At 43.7% G+C, this 20,678-nt stretch overlaps 1 protein-coding gene across 1 annotated transcript in view; it reads left to right on the top strand.

The window, feature by feature from the left end:
- Positions 1-333: 333 nt before the first annotated feature.
- LOC131253389 (uncharacterized) overlaps positions 334-20,678 on the top strand; it is a 33,264-nt gene continuing 12,919 nt past the window's right edge. The window contains exon 1 of the mRNA XM_058254348.1: positions 334-483. Within this exon, the coding sequence (XP_058110331.1) occupies positions 334-483 (150 nt within the window). The remainder of the gene's footprint in view (positions 484-20,678) is intronic.

The following is a 20,678-nucleotide window of genomic DNA, read 5'->3' as shown; positions in this document are numbered from 1 at the left end:
AGAAGAAAGCGGTAAAAGGAGGGTTTTATTGCTAGGGTGGACAGTTTCAAAGGGGGAGGAGTAATCAAAAAATGATAATCTACAGTTAGGATAAAGGATCACCGAGAGGAAAGAAGAAAAAACCAGGTTTTTTGGGGGGTGAAGACACGGCAGGCAGAGTTAATAAGGTGGGTCGTATATAGGAGGGGCATTTTCGACCTTTGGGAAGGCATCCGTACAGCTGGGGCTTATTCTGGTGAGGTAAAAAGAAGTGGGCTTCAAAAGGTAAATGGGCCATAAGTGGGTCGTACGGTGGTAATTTTCTCATAAAATGATCGGGCAAAACGGGTGGATATGCAACAAATATATCGAGGTGGTGGGCCGCACGGTCAGGCACTTACTCACCAAGCGGTTACCTCGTACTCAGATAATCCGCTCCCCGGTATGGAGCACTCCGATCCCCTTTTCACGAGCGAGAAGAGTCCCGGCATGGAAGATTATGAGGTGAATTTCCTTCCATTCTTCAAACTACATGCTCCTCCAATATCCATTTTCTTCAAATACTGGGAATCTCCAAACACCATTTTCATGTTTCATCACAAACCTCTCTTTTATCTACAAATCCGTTCTTCTCCAGTTATTAAAAAAGAAAGAAGAAAAAGGCAAGACATGGGGTTTCTTTTGGATGTCGAAATTGGAGGGATTGTAGGGTCATGATTCATTAGGATTTTAATAGTGTCCTGATAATCCCAATTGGGGTTTCATGGTTTGGTGATCTAGGCTGTTGATTTGATTGGTCCCATCATCGATGGTGGATACCCCAAAAATGCCTACCAGATTGGAAAATTAAAAATTATTTGATCAGTATGGTTAAAATGATTACCCTGTCTACCATACAATTGATGCATCATGATTCGGTTACATCCAGACCGTCGAATTTATTGGCCCCACAATCGACAGGGGATGCCCCAAAATTCCTACCAGATTGGAAGATTAAAACCCGTTTCATCAGTATGGTTGAAATAATAATCCTTTAAACATACCATTGATTTGATTAGCCACACCATGGACAGGGGATGCCCCAAATTCCTACCAGATTGGAAGATTATTACCCTTTGATCAGTAGATTAAGAAAGAATACAACAAAGGTCCGGAGAAAAGGCAAGAATTAGAGGGGTCGGATGTTCCAAGTTCGTGGACTAGCTTATCCATGCTAGGGCACATCAGATCAATGGTTTGGACTGTCATGGACCCTACTTGTGCAAATGGATGCATTAGGACACTTTGCAGGGCCTTTTGCATTGGTACGTTATAATCCCCCATCATAGAATGAATTTCTTTAGATTCATTCTAAAAATTTCCTTTATAATTCTATTTGCATGATAATCCTTTCCCAATGATTGATGCTCGCGAAAGCATCTCGATGTAGAGTTCCAGGCAATGCTAGCTATTTGTACAACAGCACTGACATTAAATCCGTGTTGGTCTTCCATTCCAATTGCAACTTACCTCTATATGCTGGCATAAGAGGCCTACCATTTGCTATAATACTATCAGAAGCGACATTATTATTTGGACACAACTTGTCACGGGTTATAGTTTTTGCACCTATTACTTTTGTGCTGTGCCACAACAGATGCCCACGTTGAAGCCAGCCCCCCTACAACTGAAGGCCTTAACCTTGTGCACACATGCATGATCTTGTGCCTTCCCACCCTAAGGGCCTCTTTGGATTTGGGTAAAGTTGTGTTGCGACTAGCTATCCATGGCTTGCTGTTAGGGCTATAGCCCCCCTACAACTGAAGGCCTTAACCTTGTGCACACATGCATAATCTTGTGCCTTCCCACCCTAAGGGCCTCTTTGGATTTGGGTAAAGTTGTGTTGCGACCAGCTATCCATGGCTTGCTGTTAGGGCTATTTCTAAATAGAAATAAGGAACTCCAATCTTTTTTATTTTTTATTTTTTCCTCATTCAATTGTTCCCAAATTAGCCCATTCGATGTTTTGAATTCTCATTAGGTGACAAAAGAATCAAATATAGAGGACCCCATGATTCCCAATAGATTGGTCATGGACATGTTGTTGCTGACTAGTTGTTCCGTGCAGTGATTTAAATATTGAAATTATCTTTTGACACCATTGCATAAAATATGGCAATGTATCACCAATATATCGTGATATATTGATACATTGTGATGTTTTTCTAAGGTCCCTTTATGAAATTCCCTTATATCGCTAATACCCCAAATTAGCTTATTATTCAGTCCTTCCACCACACACCGTATGCAACCTCTATCTCATCGAAGCTGTTACCCTATTTCTATCCCACAGAGTACCAAACTTTTCCCTTTATTTAACCAGTAAACAACCCATAATCCATTATACACTTAACATTCCCAAAACTTTTCCGATCCCCTTGTATATTAAAAAAACTTTCCCTTTTCTTCCTCTAAAATTCCTCTAAAAAAAAAAACACCTAAAACTATTCTCACATGTTTTGCATAGATTTGCTGTCATATGAGCATTAAAGGATGGGTGACTTATAATCGTGGGATAGCTATTGAACCTCAAGTTGGGATTGTATCGACCGAGTGGTTGATTTGATTGCAAAACGGTTGGACAATATGGAGGCTCGTTTCACAAATAGAGTAGATACTCTGGAAGGACGGGTTACTGTTCTTGAAGAACCAAGAAAGGGAGTCAATCTGAACAGTCAAACATCCATAGATGACCTTGAGGGAGACTTGGAATCCAGGAATATTGACCTAAGGTATCTTGGCCAAAATTGTGATTTCCACGAGGAGTGTGAGTCAAGCTATGGGATCCAACAACATTGCCATGTGCAACAAGGAACAAGAGGGATGAACAACCTCCAGGAGGCCTGCCCAAATTAATCCTGAAAGAGGGTGGAATGTTTGCACTGCGGATCTCGCCAAGCATGTCAAGATTGGGATTTGGGATCATGATAGTAATCTAAGGTGTTTAATGATTGTCTAAAGTCAATGGATAATATTTTTTTGCTGTTATGAAATGGAAGAAGCCGTCAATGTATGTTTTGTGGCCTTGAAACTTAAGGATGTGACCTAACACTGGTGATACTATTGGTAAAGACTTACATTGATACGGCTCTCCTTCCATAGGCAATTATGAGGAAATGAACACGAGATTGAACTAGATGTTTCTACCACTGGATTATCAGACAACTTCCTTCTAGCAGCTTCTCACACTATGGCAAGACAATGTGACTGTGGAGGAATTTACTCAACGTCATTGTGAATTAGTGATTCGTTGCCGTCAATCAAAGATGGGAAAGTAACAAGGGACGCGTTATTGCAATGGACTGCAATTCAATATGCAACAAGAACTAGTGATCGTTCGGCTCAACAATGTGGAGAAGTGTACTGGATGGCCTAAAATGTGCATGAGCAAAAGTTGGCGACAAGATGCAATAGTCCTCAAGTCGGGGGCTATACATCCACCTGCCCTCTGCTAGTGGCTCCACAACGCGTCTGCAACCAGTCATACCCCTTTGTTATTTTCAAAATTGGCCAAAACTTTGCCTCTAATCCTCTTTCCCAAAAGGTTGACACAAATGAAAATCCTGTCGCAACAATTTAGGGGAGGTCGACCAACACCTATTTCGAGTGTGGTGGTCGTGGACATTATGCAACAGTATGTTCCTCATGCAATCTCTAGTTTTGTTAGGGATATAAGGGTAAGATGGTGTAAAGAGAACTTTGTTGAAAATCAAGTGAAAGGTGAACATGAAAGCAATCCAGAAGATGATGATTAGGAAATAGAGGAAGGCATAGACGACCATAGCGAAAACAAGTTATTATTGGTGGTTAGGAGGATTTTGACAACACTAAAAAAGGAGGCCCAAGAAGATTGGTTAAGAACTAATATTTTCCATATACACGAGTATTATGTGGTGGAAAAGTTATCAAGGTCATTGTTGATGGAGGTAGCAATATGAAAGTGTGGTGGACAAGTTGAAGTTGAAAGCTTAAAAGCATTCCAAGTCATACAAGATGCGTGGGTGAATGACACATTCATCCTCATGACCAAGCGGTGTTTAGTGAGCTTCACCTTGGGTCATTACGAAGAATCACTTTAGTGTAACATCATTCTAATGAAAGTCGCTCATATTATTGGGGGCGCTCGTGGATATACGACAAGAATGTGACTCATAAGGATTCTAAGAATGCGTGCACAACTTTATGTATAAAGGTACATAAAGGAAGGCCCATCACTCACAACCCTATGACAAACCTGAAGAAGCAAAGCTGGCTTTCATGGTGTTGAGTATGGCTTGGTTTGTGGAAGAAAGTTGAGAACAGAGAATCATGTATGCTCTAGTAGGATTTGAGTTCAAGACTGATCTAACTAGTAATGTTGTCCAACCACTTGGAATTTAGGACATTCTGTCCCAATATCAGGATTCGATCCCTTACGAACTACCTAGTGAGCTTTCTCCCACACACAACATTCAACAAGTGATTGATTTGGTAACCAGAGTGTCATTACCAAATCTCTTAGCAAATTGAATGAACTCGACAGAGCATGCAGAGCTTCCTTGACAGGCGGAGGAATTATTGGCCACGGGTTTCGTTTGTGACAGCCTTGGCCCATGTCTCATGCCGACATTGTTAAGACTAAAGAAGGATGCCAATTGGCAGATGTGTGTTGATAGCCGTGCCATCAACACAGTAATGCTAAATTACCAATTTTCAATTCCAAGCCTCAAATGACATGCTGAACATGATGGTGAATGCTACAAATTTTTCGAAGATCGATTTGCGAAGTGGGTCTCACTAGAAAATTATTCGTTTTGGGGATGAAGTAAAGACTGTTTTTGAAATAAATGATGGATTGTATGAGTGGCTAGTCATCCCTTTAGGCTTGAAAAATGCACTTAGTACATTCATGTGGGGAGATGACGCAAATTCTATTGCCATTTGTAGTCAAGTTCATTGTCGTTTACTTCGACGACTTCCTCATATATAGTCATTCATGAAAAAATAATTTAATCCATATTTGGCAGGTGATAAGACGCCAGGAGAAACTCTACATCAATTTGAATAAGTGTACCTTCATGAGTTCTAGTGTGAAATTTATGGGGTTCATCATTCAGTAGAAAGCGCGAGGGTGATCTTGAGAAGATAAGGGCTTTTGTCGACTGGCATGCTCTCATGACTATTTAAGAGATTTGCGGTTTTTATAGGTTAATAATGTTTTATCGAAGTTTTTTAAGAACTTTAGTTCCATCATGACACCCATTACTGAATGTATGAAAGTCATTCCATTTGAGTGGACCAAAGTGGCAATAAAGGCATTTCAAGAAATTAAGTGAAAAATGAGAGAAGCTCCAGTTCTCGGGCTTTTTGATTTTGAGAAGGTATTTGAGGTTGCTTGTGATGCATCTAACATATGCATAGGAGTTGCCCTTAGTCAGGAAGGACATCCAGTGGCCTTCTTCAGCAAACAAAGTCAATGAGGTACAAAAAAAGTATTTTACATACGACGAGGAGTTTTACGTTATTGTATAGGCTTTAAAACATTAACATTATTACCTCATTCATTGAGAGTTTATGCTTTATTTTAATCACGAGGAAATTAAGTGAAAAATGAGGGAAGCTCCAATTTTCAGGTTGTCTGATTTTGAGAAGGTATTTGAGGTTGCCAGTGATGCATCCCACATAGGCATAGGAGCTGTTGTTAGTTAGGAAGGACATCTGATGCAGGACAATTAACCACTTGCTCTCAAAGCTCGAACTGTTAGAGCACGGCGAATCAATCCCTTTATCTCATAGCCTAGGCCCCACATCTCATGGGTTAAGACCTTGGTCGAACCTCTCTCGTGGGCCCCAAATCACATGGGTACCGCCTCACACGAGCTACCCGCCTCACACGGGCCGCCTACCTCGAGTGTGCCCCTGCATCCCACAAGCAACCCCACTCGAGCCCGGTGTGAAAATGCCCTGTATTAATCACCGCCGGTGAGGAGTCTCGAACACGAGACCTCCCGCTTTGATACCAATTTGATGCATGACAATTAACCACTTGCTCTAAAAGCTCGAACTGTTAGAGCATGGCGAATCAATCACTTTATCTCATAGCCTAGGCCCCACATCTCATGGGTTAGGACCTCGCTCGAACCCCCCTTGTGGGCCCCAAATCATATGGGTACCGCCTCACACGAGCCGCCTACCCCGAGTGTACCCCTGCATCCCACAAGCACTCCCACTCCAGCCTGGTGTGAAAATGCCCCTGCATTAACATCCAATGGCCTTCTTTAGCGAACAACCTCAATGAGGTATGAAAAAGTATTTTACATACGATGAGGAGTTTTACGTTATTGTACATGCTTTAAAATGTTGGCATAATTACCTCATTCATTGGGAGTTTATGCCCTATTCTAATCACGAGGCATCACATTATTTGAATTCCCAGAAGAAATTAAGCACAAGGCATGATAAGAGGAGTGCTTATATCTAGGAGTACACATTCAACCTGAAGCATCATGCCGTCACAGAAAATAGTGTAGTAGATGCCCCTTAGCCGAAAATCACATTTATTGTCTACCTTATCGGTTTTCATTGTTAGGTTTGAGGAACTTAAAAGAGACTATGAAGCAGATGATGATTTTGAGAAGGTATTTTCAACATTTTGCTAGCTCAGGCACAAAGTACCTATGATATAGCCTGCATGATGGGTACTTATTCTATAATATGGGCCTGTGTCTTCCTAAAAGCTTCTTGCGAGAGCTTGCGATATGGGCGCTTCATTCAAGTGACCTCTTTGGTCACTTTGGCATCAACAAAACAATAGCCCCGGTCAATGTTGTCGAATAGCATATGCGATCGTGTGCGATTGCATATGCGTGTGCGCATATGCGATCGCGCAATCGCATATGCGATCTTTTTTTTTTTTTTTTTTTTTTTTGTATTTTTCAAAAAATAAAAATAAATTAGAAAAAATCAGAAAAAATTATTATATGTCATTGGCCCTTGAAATACATTTAATTTAAGTAAAATAAAACCAATTACATTTACAATTTTACATAATGAATTAAATATTAAGTTAAGTCATCATTCATCAACAATTCTACTACATTCTACAATATAGTTAACTTCTTAACAATTAACATTTAACAAATATGAAATATCAATATTCAACATTCAACACTACATGATATACATCAACAATCAACATCAACGCACTTAGTAAACAAAATGAAGAAGTTATTTATTTATTATTTATTTAATCAATAATTATATACATTGATCTAGTAGCCATTGTGGCATATCACCACCAGGTCTACCACCACCACCACCACCACCATCATCATTCGAGTCATCTCCTTCTTCCACATATACTTCTTCTTCTTCCGTTTCTTCATCATTTGTACGTACTAATACTTCATCAACATCCAATCGTGGATGATCTTCAGCTTGATCATCATTATCACCATCTCCTTCTTCAATCTCCTCAATCTCTTCAATGGGTTGACGGCTACTACTCGCCCCCCGGCTCCCCCACGTCCTTCGCCTTCGAGTGGTATTACCTTCACCAGGTGTCGATCCGTATGCGGCATCTTTAACTTGTGCCCATGTTAGCTCCTCTCCAGTAAATACCGGGTCCTCCGTCTCTACGAGCCACTCGTTATCTGCATCCAACTCATCTAAGCAGATAGGGTCAAAGAAACCAGGCTTTTCTTTCCTGGTTTGGAATCGTTCTCGCAATTTTTGATTATATTGAACGAAAACCAAGTCGTTGAGCTTTTTTTGCTCAAGGCGATTCCTTTTCTTGGTATAAATCTGCAAGAAAGAAAAAGCATTTGGCATTAGCTATTTAGGTAATTAATTTAGCTTAGGCCACTAAAAATTTAAAGTTTACAAATAATTACTAAACAGTCTAAACTTATCGCCTCGAACGTGCTCCAATTGCGCTTGCAACCACTGATAGAACACGTGAGTTCAAGAATATTCATAGCTAGCTTCTTTAGAGCTGGATCCTTCTTGTTCGGGTCCACTTCATAGGCAGCTCACCAGTCAGCTGAGAAAAATAGTTTAAGTAGGTTAGAGACACTTTGTAGAAAAACTATTTGTAAGAGTACACTAAGACTGACATTCATAGAAGTACTTACTGGGTAATTTCATTGTTTGATGCCTTATTACGATATCCCTTGAGAATATCCCTTCACTTTTTGTGTAAAAGTCCAGCAAAGTTGAGATCTTATCATGTTCTCTTCTATCTGGAATTATTCTTTCCAAGACATCAATAAATCCAACCATATACATGGATCAGCAGAAGCGAATAAATAGGCTGGGTTAAGGATGTAAACAACTAAATACAATGAGGATGACATTTGGCTGCCCCATCTTCTATCTATAATATCTAAAATTGGCTTGTAATCATGGTCTCTATAGTTAAAATGGTCCATGATCTTATTTTTTGCCCTCTCCATTACATCATATATGTAGCCCATTGCAGGCTTCTCATCCCCGTCCACCAATCGCAATACAGTGACTAAGGGCTTGGATGCTTTTAGTGCCTTTACCACTTGTGTCCAAAAACTTTGAGAAAGGATTATTCGTTTAACCTGTTTCCCTTCAGCCTTCTTTAACTAAGGCCCACTTGTAAAATCGGTCGACACTACAAAGCTTCTAAGTTCTGATTTCTTTGCATGTAATCTTTGTAGTGTTAAAAAGGCTGTAGCGAAACAGGTGACTGCTGGACGTAGCAAGTTACCGCCAATGTGTTTTCTCATTCGACTCAGAAGAAGGGCGTGTTTGTACATAAAGACCGTGATTCTTCTCGCCCTAGCAATCACATTTATAAATAATCTACCTATATCTTCTAACATAAGATCAACACAATGGGCTGCACAGGGGGTCCAAAATAAACGTCGCCTCTTCTCCATAAGAAGACGACCGACCATTACATACAAGTCTGCGTTATCTGTAATTACTTGTACAACATATTCCTCACCTATTTCTTCAAATACACTATCTAGTAAGTTAAACAAATATCCTCCTATGTGTGAATGGCTCGACGCATCCACGGACTTCCAAGAACATTGTCCTAACTGGACAATTTACCGAAACGTTAATGAGAGACCGACCGGATCTATCGGTCCATCCATCGGCCATTAGTGAACAACCATATGTTTTCCACAATTTCTTATATTCAGTTATGAAGGATTGTGTATATTCAACTTCAGTTTTTAGGCATGTCTCCCTCATTTCATGATATGAAGGAAGTTTAAGCCTAAGTCCCAATTGACCTATAGCCTCAACCATTACTTTGAAGCTTCTCGATTTAACGGTGTTGAAAGCAATGCCGGTTTGGTAAAACCACTTAGTAATATGTTAAATACTGGTTTTCCTATCTCTTTATTTATATCGGTTCTCTAAAGTTGTTTGAGCCGGCCCTTTTCCTCTACCCCTTTGGTCGATCACATCCTCGGGGTGTGGTCTACACCATCTATCCATGGGTCCATGCCCTCGGGCTTTTTCGATACCGTTGGTTGTACTTGTGGTCTAGATCGGCCTGTCAAAGTAGGGGGAGTGGGACTAGCTTCATCTACATTAACTACATTTATATCTTCATATGCATCTTGTTCCAGATATTCCTCCTCACGTAGGGCACTATCGCATCTCTTTCTTGATTGTTTTTTCATATACTCCATGATCTCCCTTCGAATTTCTGGAGTAATTTTGTTGCATGCTTTTGCATTTGACCCTGGTAAATGTGCAAGGTGTTGCTTGTGCCTTGCAATGCCACCGGAACTCGCATACCCACATAACTCACATACTATGTGAGTATTTTCCGTAACACTACAGTAGTGCCCATACTTCCAACCCGGGTCATTCAACTTGGGTTTCAAAGAGGAAGATTGGGAAGAAGACATTATGATGGTGGTGTGTGTAAACTAAATTAACTAGAAAGTAAACTAAAAAGTAACTAGAAACTAGACAGTAAACTAAAAAGTAAACTAAAGCAAGAGACTAGGTTCTAAGAGTAAAGAGACTAAAGAGATGGGACTTGGGGGAGAGAGAGAGAGAGAGAGAGAGAGAGAGAGAGAGAGAGAGAGAGTTACACACACACTTACACACTTTACACTAATAGTAGACTAGTAGTAGTCTAGTTGAAAAGTAGAGGGAAAAGAAAAGGAGATAGAGGGAGAGAGAGAGAGTTGAGTTACTGTAACGCCTTGAAAATCAGGGGTCGAGCAGGAGCCCAACTCCCGAGTTCCAACGCATCACTTATGTAACATAGATAATGATGATTAAATGTTGTCTATATTAGCACATCAAACATGAATGAGATTACACTAAATCAGCATATCATACTCCAGGGACAATTAAATTACGCAAGCGGAAGACTGTGATAAGTATATAAAACATATAAGTGGTAAGTCCCCAAAGTATTAACATGTTGCTAGGTTAAATAAATTACATGTATAGTTCTCAAAATTTCAAAATGGTGAAGTGTAATGTCATTTATCCATATCCCTGTAGCCCCGATACGCAACTCCAGGTCTACATAGACCCACCAAAGAGTTGCAAGTAGGAGAACTCCTCGTCATCATAGAAATCAGGCTCCATCTCGTAAGCCTCGTCGACACCTGAAACTACAACAGAGTCTGGTTGGTGTTTTAAAACACCATCCCAGAGTGGGAGTGAGTGATCAACTCAGTGGAGCTATAAGGTAAAGGTTAACATGTTATTAATTCAGTCAAGCAGTAATGATAAAGCAATACAACAAGCATCCCTAAGCACTCTAGTTAATGCAAGGATGATATGTGTTAATGATGCATGCCCTCGCCTGCACTCACTCTGCGACATCATCTCACGATCGCGGCATGCACCCCTTCCTTTGTGCTTAACTCCAACGCCAAAAGCACGTGCAAATGTGGTGCATGTACGTGATTAACCAAGTTCTTAATTAGACTTATTCATACAGCAGGTTTGGGAAGCTAAGGTACCTCCCTTTATATCATTGACCCAAACAATGATCCATCTAGGGTCGTCAATCCTAGTTAAACTCATACGATAGCAGTTCTAGGTCGCTACGGAGAGGCTCGTCACCATCAGCGCAGGCCTAGTTTATACTTGAAGTCACTACGGAAAGGCTCGTCACCTTAGCGTAGTCTTAGCTTATACTCGAGGTCACTACGGAGAGGTTCGTCACCTAATCATAGGTCGGCAGCTCGAATACAGTGTCCCATACTACCGCATTCGGCTCACGAGTTTGGTTTGCTCATTGGACACTACGGGGAGGCTCGTTGCCCTAGCGTAGGTCGACAGTTCGACTACGGTGTCTCATACCACCATGCCCGGCTCATGAGTCTTAGCGGATCGAGGTACCAAGGTTAAACGGGCTTTACATTGGTAAGTTGGTACCTTAGATTCAAGCAGTAACGTCCATACATGGTGAACATACATTAGGCCAATCGGGTTACTTGACAAGCTCGACTGGTATGAGCGCATGTTGAATTAATCGACATGGAGCGCATACGCACTCTTGTGGCCTAACCACTGTCATCGATCTCCGTATGATTCGGATTCTTCGAACGCGTCCGTCGTGGCTAAAACAGTTCGGCCACCGATCGTACACCATTACCGATTGCCTGGACTACATCGTAGCCCTAATCACACTCCAAACAATAGTATTCATATGTGATATTCAAAGACAGCATGTGACAACCAATTTCAGTATCAAACTCATTTAAGCATTTCAACAAACACATAGTGTACATGTTATTGTACATAGGCATTTCATCCATAAATCACATAGCAGTAAGATAGGTTATATAAAGGAAACTGTAACTATAGATAAGGGGATTGAAAATCCTATTTCAACGCCCTCATTAAATACATTACAACAAACATTTTCTCATTAAGGCATTTTATCAAACACTTAGCCTACGCATATCACATACATGTAATAAATTAGTTAGAACACATATTATAGCAAATCCTTCCACATAGGAGTTGCCACACGTACAACAATCATGTATGCCCAAACAACAATCATGGCAAGCACAAATCAGAATTCCATATTCATACAAACATTTCAACAAACACATGGAATGCATTAAAATCAACATAGTTTACATATATATGTAATATATGGAAACAAAGTATCTAAGCACATGTGATAGTAATCAAGTCAGTCATAAATCATTACTAATATTGAAAGCCTTGATAACCATAACCTAAACGTTTATAGTCTGTACATTCCGCTGGTAAACTTGTATCGAACTCAGTTCGAACACTAAGTCTTCGCCTACGGCACGACGACAACGTATAGCATGAAATAGGTTAGCTATTTCACCATTTACTCTATTTGGATCTCTAAAACAGATTAGGGTTAGGATTTCTTACCCAAGAATGGAGTCGAAATCGCCGGAATAGCGATACGGGTAGGATGATTCGACACGTAGAGCAGTGGGATCGAATCCCAGGATATCTCTCTCACTTTCTCTCTTCTCCTCACTTTTTCCTTCTCTTTTCTCTCCTCTCTCCTAGGGTTTAGAGAATTCGCATGGAATGAGAGGGGTGGGTTTAGGTCTTTATATAGGCCCAAGACTGATGAAAATGGCCCCAGGGCCATGGTATACTTAGGTTATAGCCAAAGAGCGGATGTTCCGGTCCAACGGAGCCCATCTGGAGGCCCATTTTCTGCATACGGTCTGGGGAAAGTTCCCTGACATTGGATCTAGGTCAGGTTAAGGTTTTGGTCCGATCGGATCAGTGGATCGACCGCGGAGGACCTGTTTCAGTTCAACGGCTATCGACACTCGATCAGGGCCACAAGTACGCTGACCTGTGTTGGGAAATTTTCTTAATTCGAGGGTGTAATTGAGTTGGAATCTGACAGTCTGAAACCTTAAATTTGGCCTGCAAGCGAACGACCCAATTCACTTAAGTTTGAGTTCATTTTCTAAAGATATTTGCGTTTCTCACACACTTCGCTCCGGGTTCAAGTTGTGCGTTTTTGGATACTTTAGGACTTGATTTCCGAGATGGTTGTCAAGCCTAGTAAGGCGGTCATAAACGTATAGTTTTACGGTAATCGGACTTTTGACACGCGGTGTAGGTCCGATACGAAGTTTCGTGATGCTCCTGAGAGCAACTGGGTTTTGAGATGGATCCTAGTTTTTTAGGTAATGTAGCGTTAGCGATTCTACTTGTTTTGGGTCTTGCAGTTTATATAGAAAGCGGTTCACGCTAATCTACTGATTAATACAGTTTAGTACTTAATTAATTTTTGTCTAATTTCTAAAGGATTTGGTCCTTAATGATTTCTGCCTGAGGTGGTACTCGGGTCTTTGTACGGATTTTTTCGAGACGTTACAATCTACCCCCCTTAAAGAAAAATTTCGTCCTCGAAATTAGCACCTTTTCGTACTTCTCGAGAAGCTGAGGGTAGTGCTTGCGGACCTCGGCTTCTGTTTCCCAAGTAGCCTCTTCCTCAGTGTGGTGCGTCCACAGAACCTTCACAAGCGGGATCACTTTACTACACAGCACCTGCTCCTTCCTCTCTAGGATATGCGTCGGACGCAATACATAAGTAGCATCCTCACTCAACTGTACCTTCTCCCATTTGATAATGTGGGAAGGGTTGGGAACGTATTTCTTCAGCATAGATACGTGAAATACGTTGTGCACGCTTACGAGTGGTGTGGGCAACACAAGGCGGTACGCAACCACACCCACTTGGTCTAGTATCTGGAATGGGCCAATGAATCGTGGCGTAAGCTTCCCCTTCTTCCCAAACCGAAGGACTCCCTTCATGGAGGAAACCTTCAGCAACACATGGTCCCCAACCTCAACCTCTAGTGGTCGCCGCCTCGTATTGGCGTAACTCTTCTATCTGCTTTGCGCTGCTAGAAGTCGACGCCTGATAATGTTGATCTTCTCTGAGGTCGCCTGTACTAACTTGGTGCCAATTAAACTTTTCTCGCCAACCTCTGCCCAGCAATGCGGTGCTCGAAAGGGGCGCCCATATAAGGCCTCATAGGGACCCATGCCAATACTCGCCTGAAGGCTGTTGTTATAAGCGAACTCTGCATAAGGAAGAGTCATCCCAACTGTCGTTAAAATCGAGCACACAAGCTCGCAACATATCTTCTAACACCTGATTTACCCGTTCCGTCTGCCGATCCATCTGTGGGTGGAACGCGGTGCTGAACTTTAGTTTCACACCTATTGCTTCTTAGATACGTGTTCAAAAGATAGATGTGAATCGCGTGTCTCGGTCCGACACGATCTCCATAGGAACTCCATGCAGACGTACTATCTCCTTGATGTACAGCCTGGCCAAATCGTCTGCTGAGTTCGAAACTCTAATAGGGAGAAAATGAGCTGATTTCGTCAATCAGTCCACAATCACCCATATGGAGTCATGTCCCTTCCTCGTCTTCGGTAATCCTGAGATGAAATCCATTGAGATGAAATCCCATTTCTATTCTGCTATGGGCATGGGCTGAAGCAGTCCTAAAGGTTGGCGATGCTCTGCCTTGACCTGCTGGCACGTGAGACAACGGGACACAATTTGCTATGTGAGCCTTCATGTTGTCCCACTAGTACGATCGCTTCATATCTCGATACATCTTCGTACTACCAGGATGCATCGCCATCTTCGAATTGTGAGTAGCTTCGAGAACTTTCTTTCTCAAGTCATGAAGATTTGGGACGCATAGGCGGCCGAGATAAAGTAAACCCCCATCCGTACCAACTCTCTATTTCGAGTCTTCATTGTCATTAACTCGCTTTCTCAGCTCTGCCAATCATCTTCCTTCTGAGCCGCAATGATTCGGTCATCGATAAGTGACTGAACACGAATATGTGCGATGCTCTCGAATGGCTCCTCTACCGTTAAGTTTTTGCTCAAAGTCTCGCACAAAGTCTACCATATCCCATTCTGCTATCATCAGCGGAGCTACAGATGCTATTGTCTTCTTGCGGCTCAACGTGTCTGCCACAAGGTTGGCCTTGCCAGGATGGTAGGAGACCTCGAACTTGAAGTCCTTCAAGGTTTCCATCCACCTTTGTTGCCTCATATTCAAGTCTCTTTGCGTGAATATGTATTTGAGGCTCTTGTGGTCGCAAAAGAGATTGAACTCCTCTCCGTAGAAGTAATGTCTCCAGAGCTTCAATGCAAAGATGACGGCCGCTAACTCTAGGTCATGCGTAAGGTAGTTTTCCTCATGTTTCCTCAACTGACGCGATGCATAGGCAATAACCCTATCCTTCTGCATCAGAACACAACCCAAACCAGTACGAGACGCGTCAGTGTATATCGTATACTTGACCCCTTGCTCTGGCAATACTAGCATAGGGGCGGACGTCAACTTGTCCTTCAGTTTCTGAAAAGCTGCTTCTGCCTTCTCATTCTAGGCAAACTTGAGATCCTTCCGAGTCAGCTAAGACAACGGTCTGGCTATCTTGGAAAAGTCTCTAATAAATCGACGGTAGTAGCCTGCTAGGCCAAGAAAACTCCTCACTTCAGTAACCGAACCGGGCTGGTAGCAGTCCTGAACTGCGGTCACCTTAGCAAGTTCCACAACTATCCCATCCTTGGACACCACATGTCCCAGGAACTTGACTTCCTCTTTCCAGAAGTCACACTTTTTGTACTGAGTGAACAACTGATTCTTCTTTAGAGTATCAAAGACTATTCGCAGGTGCTCCTCGTGATCTTCCCGACTCTTGGAGTATATCAGGATGTCATCTATAAATACGATGATGAATCAGTACAGATACGGCTGAAACACCCTGTTCATCAGCTCCATGAACACGGCCGGTGCATTTGTGAGTCCAAACGACATCACAAGGAACTCGTAGTGGCCAAAGTTGGTCCTGAAAGCTGTCTTTTGCACGTCCTCATCCCTGACGCGCAATTGGTGATACCCTGACTGCAAGTCGATCTTAGTGAAGTACCCTGCCTCCTTCAACTGATCAAACAGATCATCTATCCTGGGCAAAGGATACCTGTTCTTTACCGTCACTTGGTTCAATCTGCGATAATCAATACACAATCGCAGTGATCCGTCCTTCTTCACAAACAGCACAGGTGCTCCCCAAGGAGACACACTAGGCCGTATGAAACCTGCGTCTAACAGGTCGTCAATCTGTCTCGTCAACTCCATCTCACATGGAGGCATGCGATACGTCGGCAGAGATATAAGTGTCGCACTAGGCACTAGGTTAATGGTAAAATCGATCTCGCGCTGAGGAGGTAATCCAGGTATCTTCCTGAACACGTTCACAAAATCCTGAACTACTGGCGTGTTCCCAAGTGTCGGACCATCAACACTCTCTAGTAAGGTAGCATAGCAACTAACGCAGTAATACCAACTGACCTACACGGGGAATGTAAAGGTCGTGCCCTCAGGTCCATGGACTGTCACTACCCTAGCATCACAATCGATCTTTACCCTCATCTCGGTGAGCCAATCCATACCGTGGATCACATCGTAATGACATAGCGGGGCAATAATTAGGTCGACGAGTACTGTTCTGCTCCCTAAGTCTATCGAACAACCCTTACACATCTTGTTAGTATCTGAGAAGGTCCCTGTGGTGGTAAGGAGTCTCAACCCAACCATAGGACTAGTTTCCAACCCTAGTTGCTTGACTGCTGCACATGATACTATAGAGATAGTGGACCCGGTGTCCACGAATAAGAAGACTGGTGTACCTTGAACATGCGCGGTGACTTCGAAAGCCATCGGTGCTGTAACTGCTGTCCCGAATGCCTCAGTTGCAAGTGAGTGCACACGAGCCTGCTGAGAACGATTCGACTGCTGTACCATGGGCCGTTGAGGCGGCCTGAATCGAGGTGCAGGTGGTGCAAATCGCAGAGGTGGAGCTGATATGGCTTGAGGAAGCTAACGATTGATCCTCTGAGGCGGCAAGAAGTTGATGTCCCTCATCTTGGTGAAGCAGTAGGTATTTGTGTGGCCCGACCTCTTACAGTAGGTGCACCACAAGTCTGATCGCCTCGTCGGGGTTGGTGGAGCCGTTAGTCTGGGAGGTGAGTCTGCACGGGGCCTCTTGCTGAAAAACGATCTGCTCGGTAAATCCGGTCGAGGCCTAGGAATCATAGGCACACGTGTGCGGGACAGCCTGTCCCCATCCTGCTCAGTTCGTAGAGACATGCCCACTAGCTCAACATAGTTGGATATGCTAGCGCAACACATCTTCGAGCGTATCTCGAGTTGCAGACCCTCAGAAAACCGCCGCATTCGCATCGGCTGGTCTGCTAATATCAGGGGAGCATATCTGGCTAGCTCCGTGAACCTGTTTTCATACTCTGCCACTGTCATCCCTCCCTGACGGAGGCGAAGAAATTCACTCTCCTTCTCATTACGATACGTGAGGGAAAAATACTTCTCATGGAAGCGTGTTTCAACAGCTTCCCACGTCCATACATAGCCAGCAGCCACGGTCCGAAGGACGCTGTCCCAACAGAGACTGGCTTCCTTCTCGAACATGTACGTGACTAGCTCAACCTGCTCTGCCTCAGTGCAGTGTAATGACTTTAGCATCTTAGAGATGCGGTCAAGCCAATACTCGGCCTCCTCGGGTCAGTGAGTACCCGTAAAAGTAGGAGGTCGGAAGCGCTGGAATCTCTTGTATAAGCCGCTGACACTCATATTTCCAGCAGGCTGCACTGGTGGTGCAAGCGGGATTGTGTATATTCTGAGCAATAGCCCCCACAATGGTGGCCAAAAACTGCTGCTGCTGCTGCTGCATCAAGAACATCATTTGCTCCAACCTATCAGGAGGAGCTGACTGAGGCACTTGTGGCGTCGAGGTAGACGTGCGGTTCTGCTCTGGAACCGGTGGTGCAACAGGTGTCGGCCCATTTGTGGGGCTAGTGTCCAGCTGAGAATCCGGCATAGTCTCGTGATCCGGGCCTAAACTAGGGTCCGTATGGCTATCGCTGAGGGGAGGTGCCCCGTTACTCGAGTTGCCAAGTGTAAGACGTGTCGTACTCCGTGTGGCCTTAGGTGGCATTTCCTATATACAACATAGGGTGCAACCCGTGTCAGATTCAACATGAGAACATACAGTCACCCACACATCATACACATTCCAAGCAGAAGAAACTTTATGCATTTCATTTACCAAAAGCGTCACAATACATGAGATGTAGATTCATAGTACAAAGGGAGACTAACAGCAAAGTAAGCTAAAAGACGACTACACATGTGACTAGTCGTCTGAATCTGGCGATGGTGGCGGAGCGCCCTTGTCCTGCATGCAGCACAGGATAGCCTTCAAGGTGCGAGAAACCTTCTTGAATTTGTGTTTCACGAAGGCCCGGGTCTCGCTGACCTCCTGTCGCAGGGCGACTTGGCCTTCCTCAAGCTGCGCCAAGCAGGCTTCGATAGCAGCCCGATTATGGTGGGGCTCATGTGTAGCAGGTGGAGAGCCCTCTTCTGAGTCTTGGGCCTCCTCTTCTTCCTCTTCTTGCTCCCCTCCTTCATCAGTGCCCTCATCTTCGCTACCTTCCTCACCACTTCCTTCTTCACCTCCTTCTTCCGACTCATTTTCTTCCTCTATCTCATTACTTTCTTCCTCTTCACTTTTTGTCTCATCTCCATACTCGTCGAGTCAGGGTTGACGTTGTCGAGGCCCAATCCCCATGTTATTGAGCGTAGTATCATTAATGAAGTGGATCGATGCAAGGTCATCCATGTTAAGTCTGTAGGCGAACTCTCGAGTGATCTTGCATATAAGTCGGTCAAATGGAAGTGAGACATCACTTCTAACAGAGCGTACAGTCTGGATTATCTGCAGCAGGGCGAACGTAGGCAGACACAGCTTGTCTCCCTGTCCAGCTTTATACAAAAAGTCCACCATCAGATGAGTGCATACGATATGGTTGCCCTACCTAGGATACACGTTATATGTGAATATGTGGTGGAGCAAGCGGAAGTCGTGTGTCAATTCCATCGATGGGAGGCATCTGCCTCGCTTCCAGTGAGCTAGTTGGCCGCAAAGGAACCGCGTGCGGCGATCTCTTTCTCGCATACTCTTGAGATTCTTCTCGCTAGCATGCACCTCACCTCGTTGAATTCCCATAACCCGGTCCATCAAATCTACATTGATTGTTGCTTCCTGCCTTCCCACGGGAATGGTGAATTGTAGGGGCTCTAGTAGTGGATTCCGAATGTGGGCGTAGAAGGCTCGAACAGTGTTTTCACGTGTGTGAGACTTGCTCTTGAATATGGGACCCCACCCGACGTCAACTAGGAGGTCCATCACTGAATACAGCCCAAATAGCCTTTCGTCTATATGAGCTTCAAACACCACTCTACGGCCACGAAACCGACCGTGTCCGATGCCCGCCGGTAGAACTCTTTCGAGTGGAATCTGGGGATCGAGATCCCGCTTCGACCTTCGCTCTCGGGCGGCGCTTGTGCTAGCTTCGGCACCCGCCTTCTTCCTTATGGGTTGGGCGACTAGGCCCGGCTTCCTTCGTGGAAGCCCTCTTCTTTCCCACGAGGGAAAGTAGTGTGGAAAGGGAGAAAATCGCCGCTACGAGCTTGAAAAGAGCCATGAAGGTGAAGGAAACTTGGGAGGTGGAATAGGTTGGTGGATTTGGAGATGTATGAGACACAAATATGGTTTTGTGTACTCAAAGAGGAGGAAATGAGAGAGATAGAAGATGGGTTTTGATGAAGATGGTGGAGGGGTATATGTAATGAAGAAAAAAAGAGAAAATATGAGAATGGAGGGGAGATTTGAGAGCGAAAAATGGAATTCTTGAGAGATTGGAAAGCTTGGAGGTGTGTAAGAGAGGGAAAGGAAGCAAATGGGGGTGTTATAGGGGTCCCCACACGTTTTCATGGGGCCCACTACAATGTATAGGCGTCGGCCCGCTCGGCTCGACAGCTATGTACAAGGGTTGGCCCGACCGACCCGCTTCGGCCTGACAGGCCCAGACGTCCACTGGACTGGGCGGTGGCCACCCCCTCTCGAGGTGCCAAATGTGCACGGCCACCGATTTGCGTGGTTTGGACCCGCTCAACCATTTAAGGCGGTTTTGGGTCCCATCTCGCGTATATTCACGCGTTTCGGGTTGTTTGAGTATGGAATACGCTGAATTATCATCTAAACCCATCGATTGATGGTCTAGGGAGGGGTTGAGATCATCTCACATGATCACAGACGCGTACGGGTCCTGTTTCAACGGTTAGTTTCACTTGTGGCCGAAACTTGAAATCCTACGATCGTTTCTACGTTTCATCGCTTCCTTCTAACTCAAAGTACGTTAGTGTGCGTCGTGTGTCCATAACCCAAGCCCAATTTAATCCAAATCATGCTCTGAAACTAACTTGTAAAGCCCTGAAAATCGGGGGTCGAGCAGGAGCCCAACTCCCGAGTTCCAACGCATTACTTATGCAACATAGATAATAATGATTAAATGTTGTTTGTATTAGCACATCAAACATGAACGAGATTATACTAAATCAGTATATCATACTCTAGGGACAATTAAATTACGCAAGCAGAAGATTGTGATAAGTATATAAAGCATATAAGTGGTAAGTCCCCATAGTATCAACATGTCGCCAGGTTAAATAAATTACATGTATAGTTCTCAAAATTTCAAAATGGTGAAGTGTAATGTCATCTATCCATATCCCTGTAGCCCCGATACGCAACTC

The sequence above is a fragment of the Magnolia sinica genome, chromosome 8 (genome assembly GCF_029962835.1).
Source record: "Magnolia sinica isolate HGM2019 chromosome 8, MsV1, whole genome shotgun sequence".
NCBI classification, from domain to species: Eukaryota; Viridiplantae; Streptophyta; class Magnoliopsida; order Magnoliales; family Magnoliaceae; genus Magnolia; species Magnolia sinica.
The sequence above is the reverse complement of the archived record's forward strand: the minus strand, read 5'-3'. Positions and strand labels throughout refer to the sequence as shown.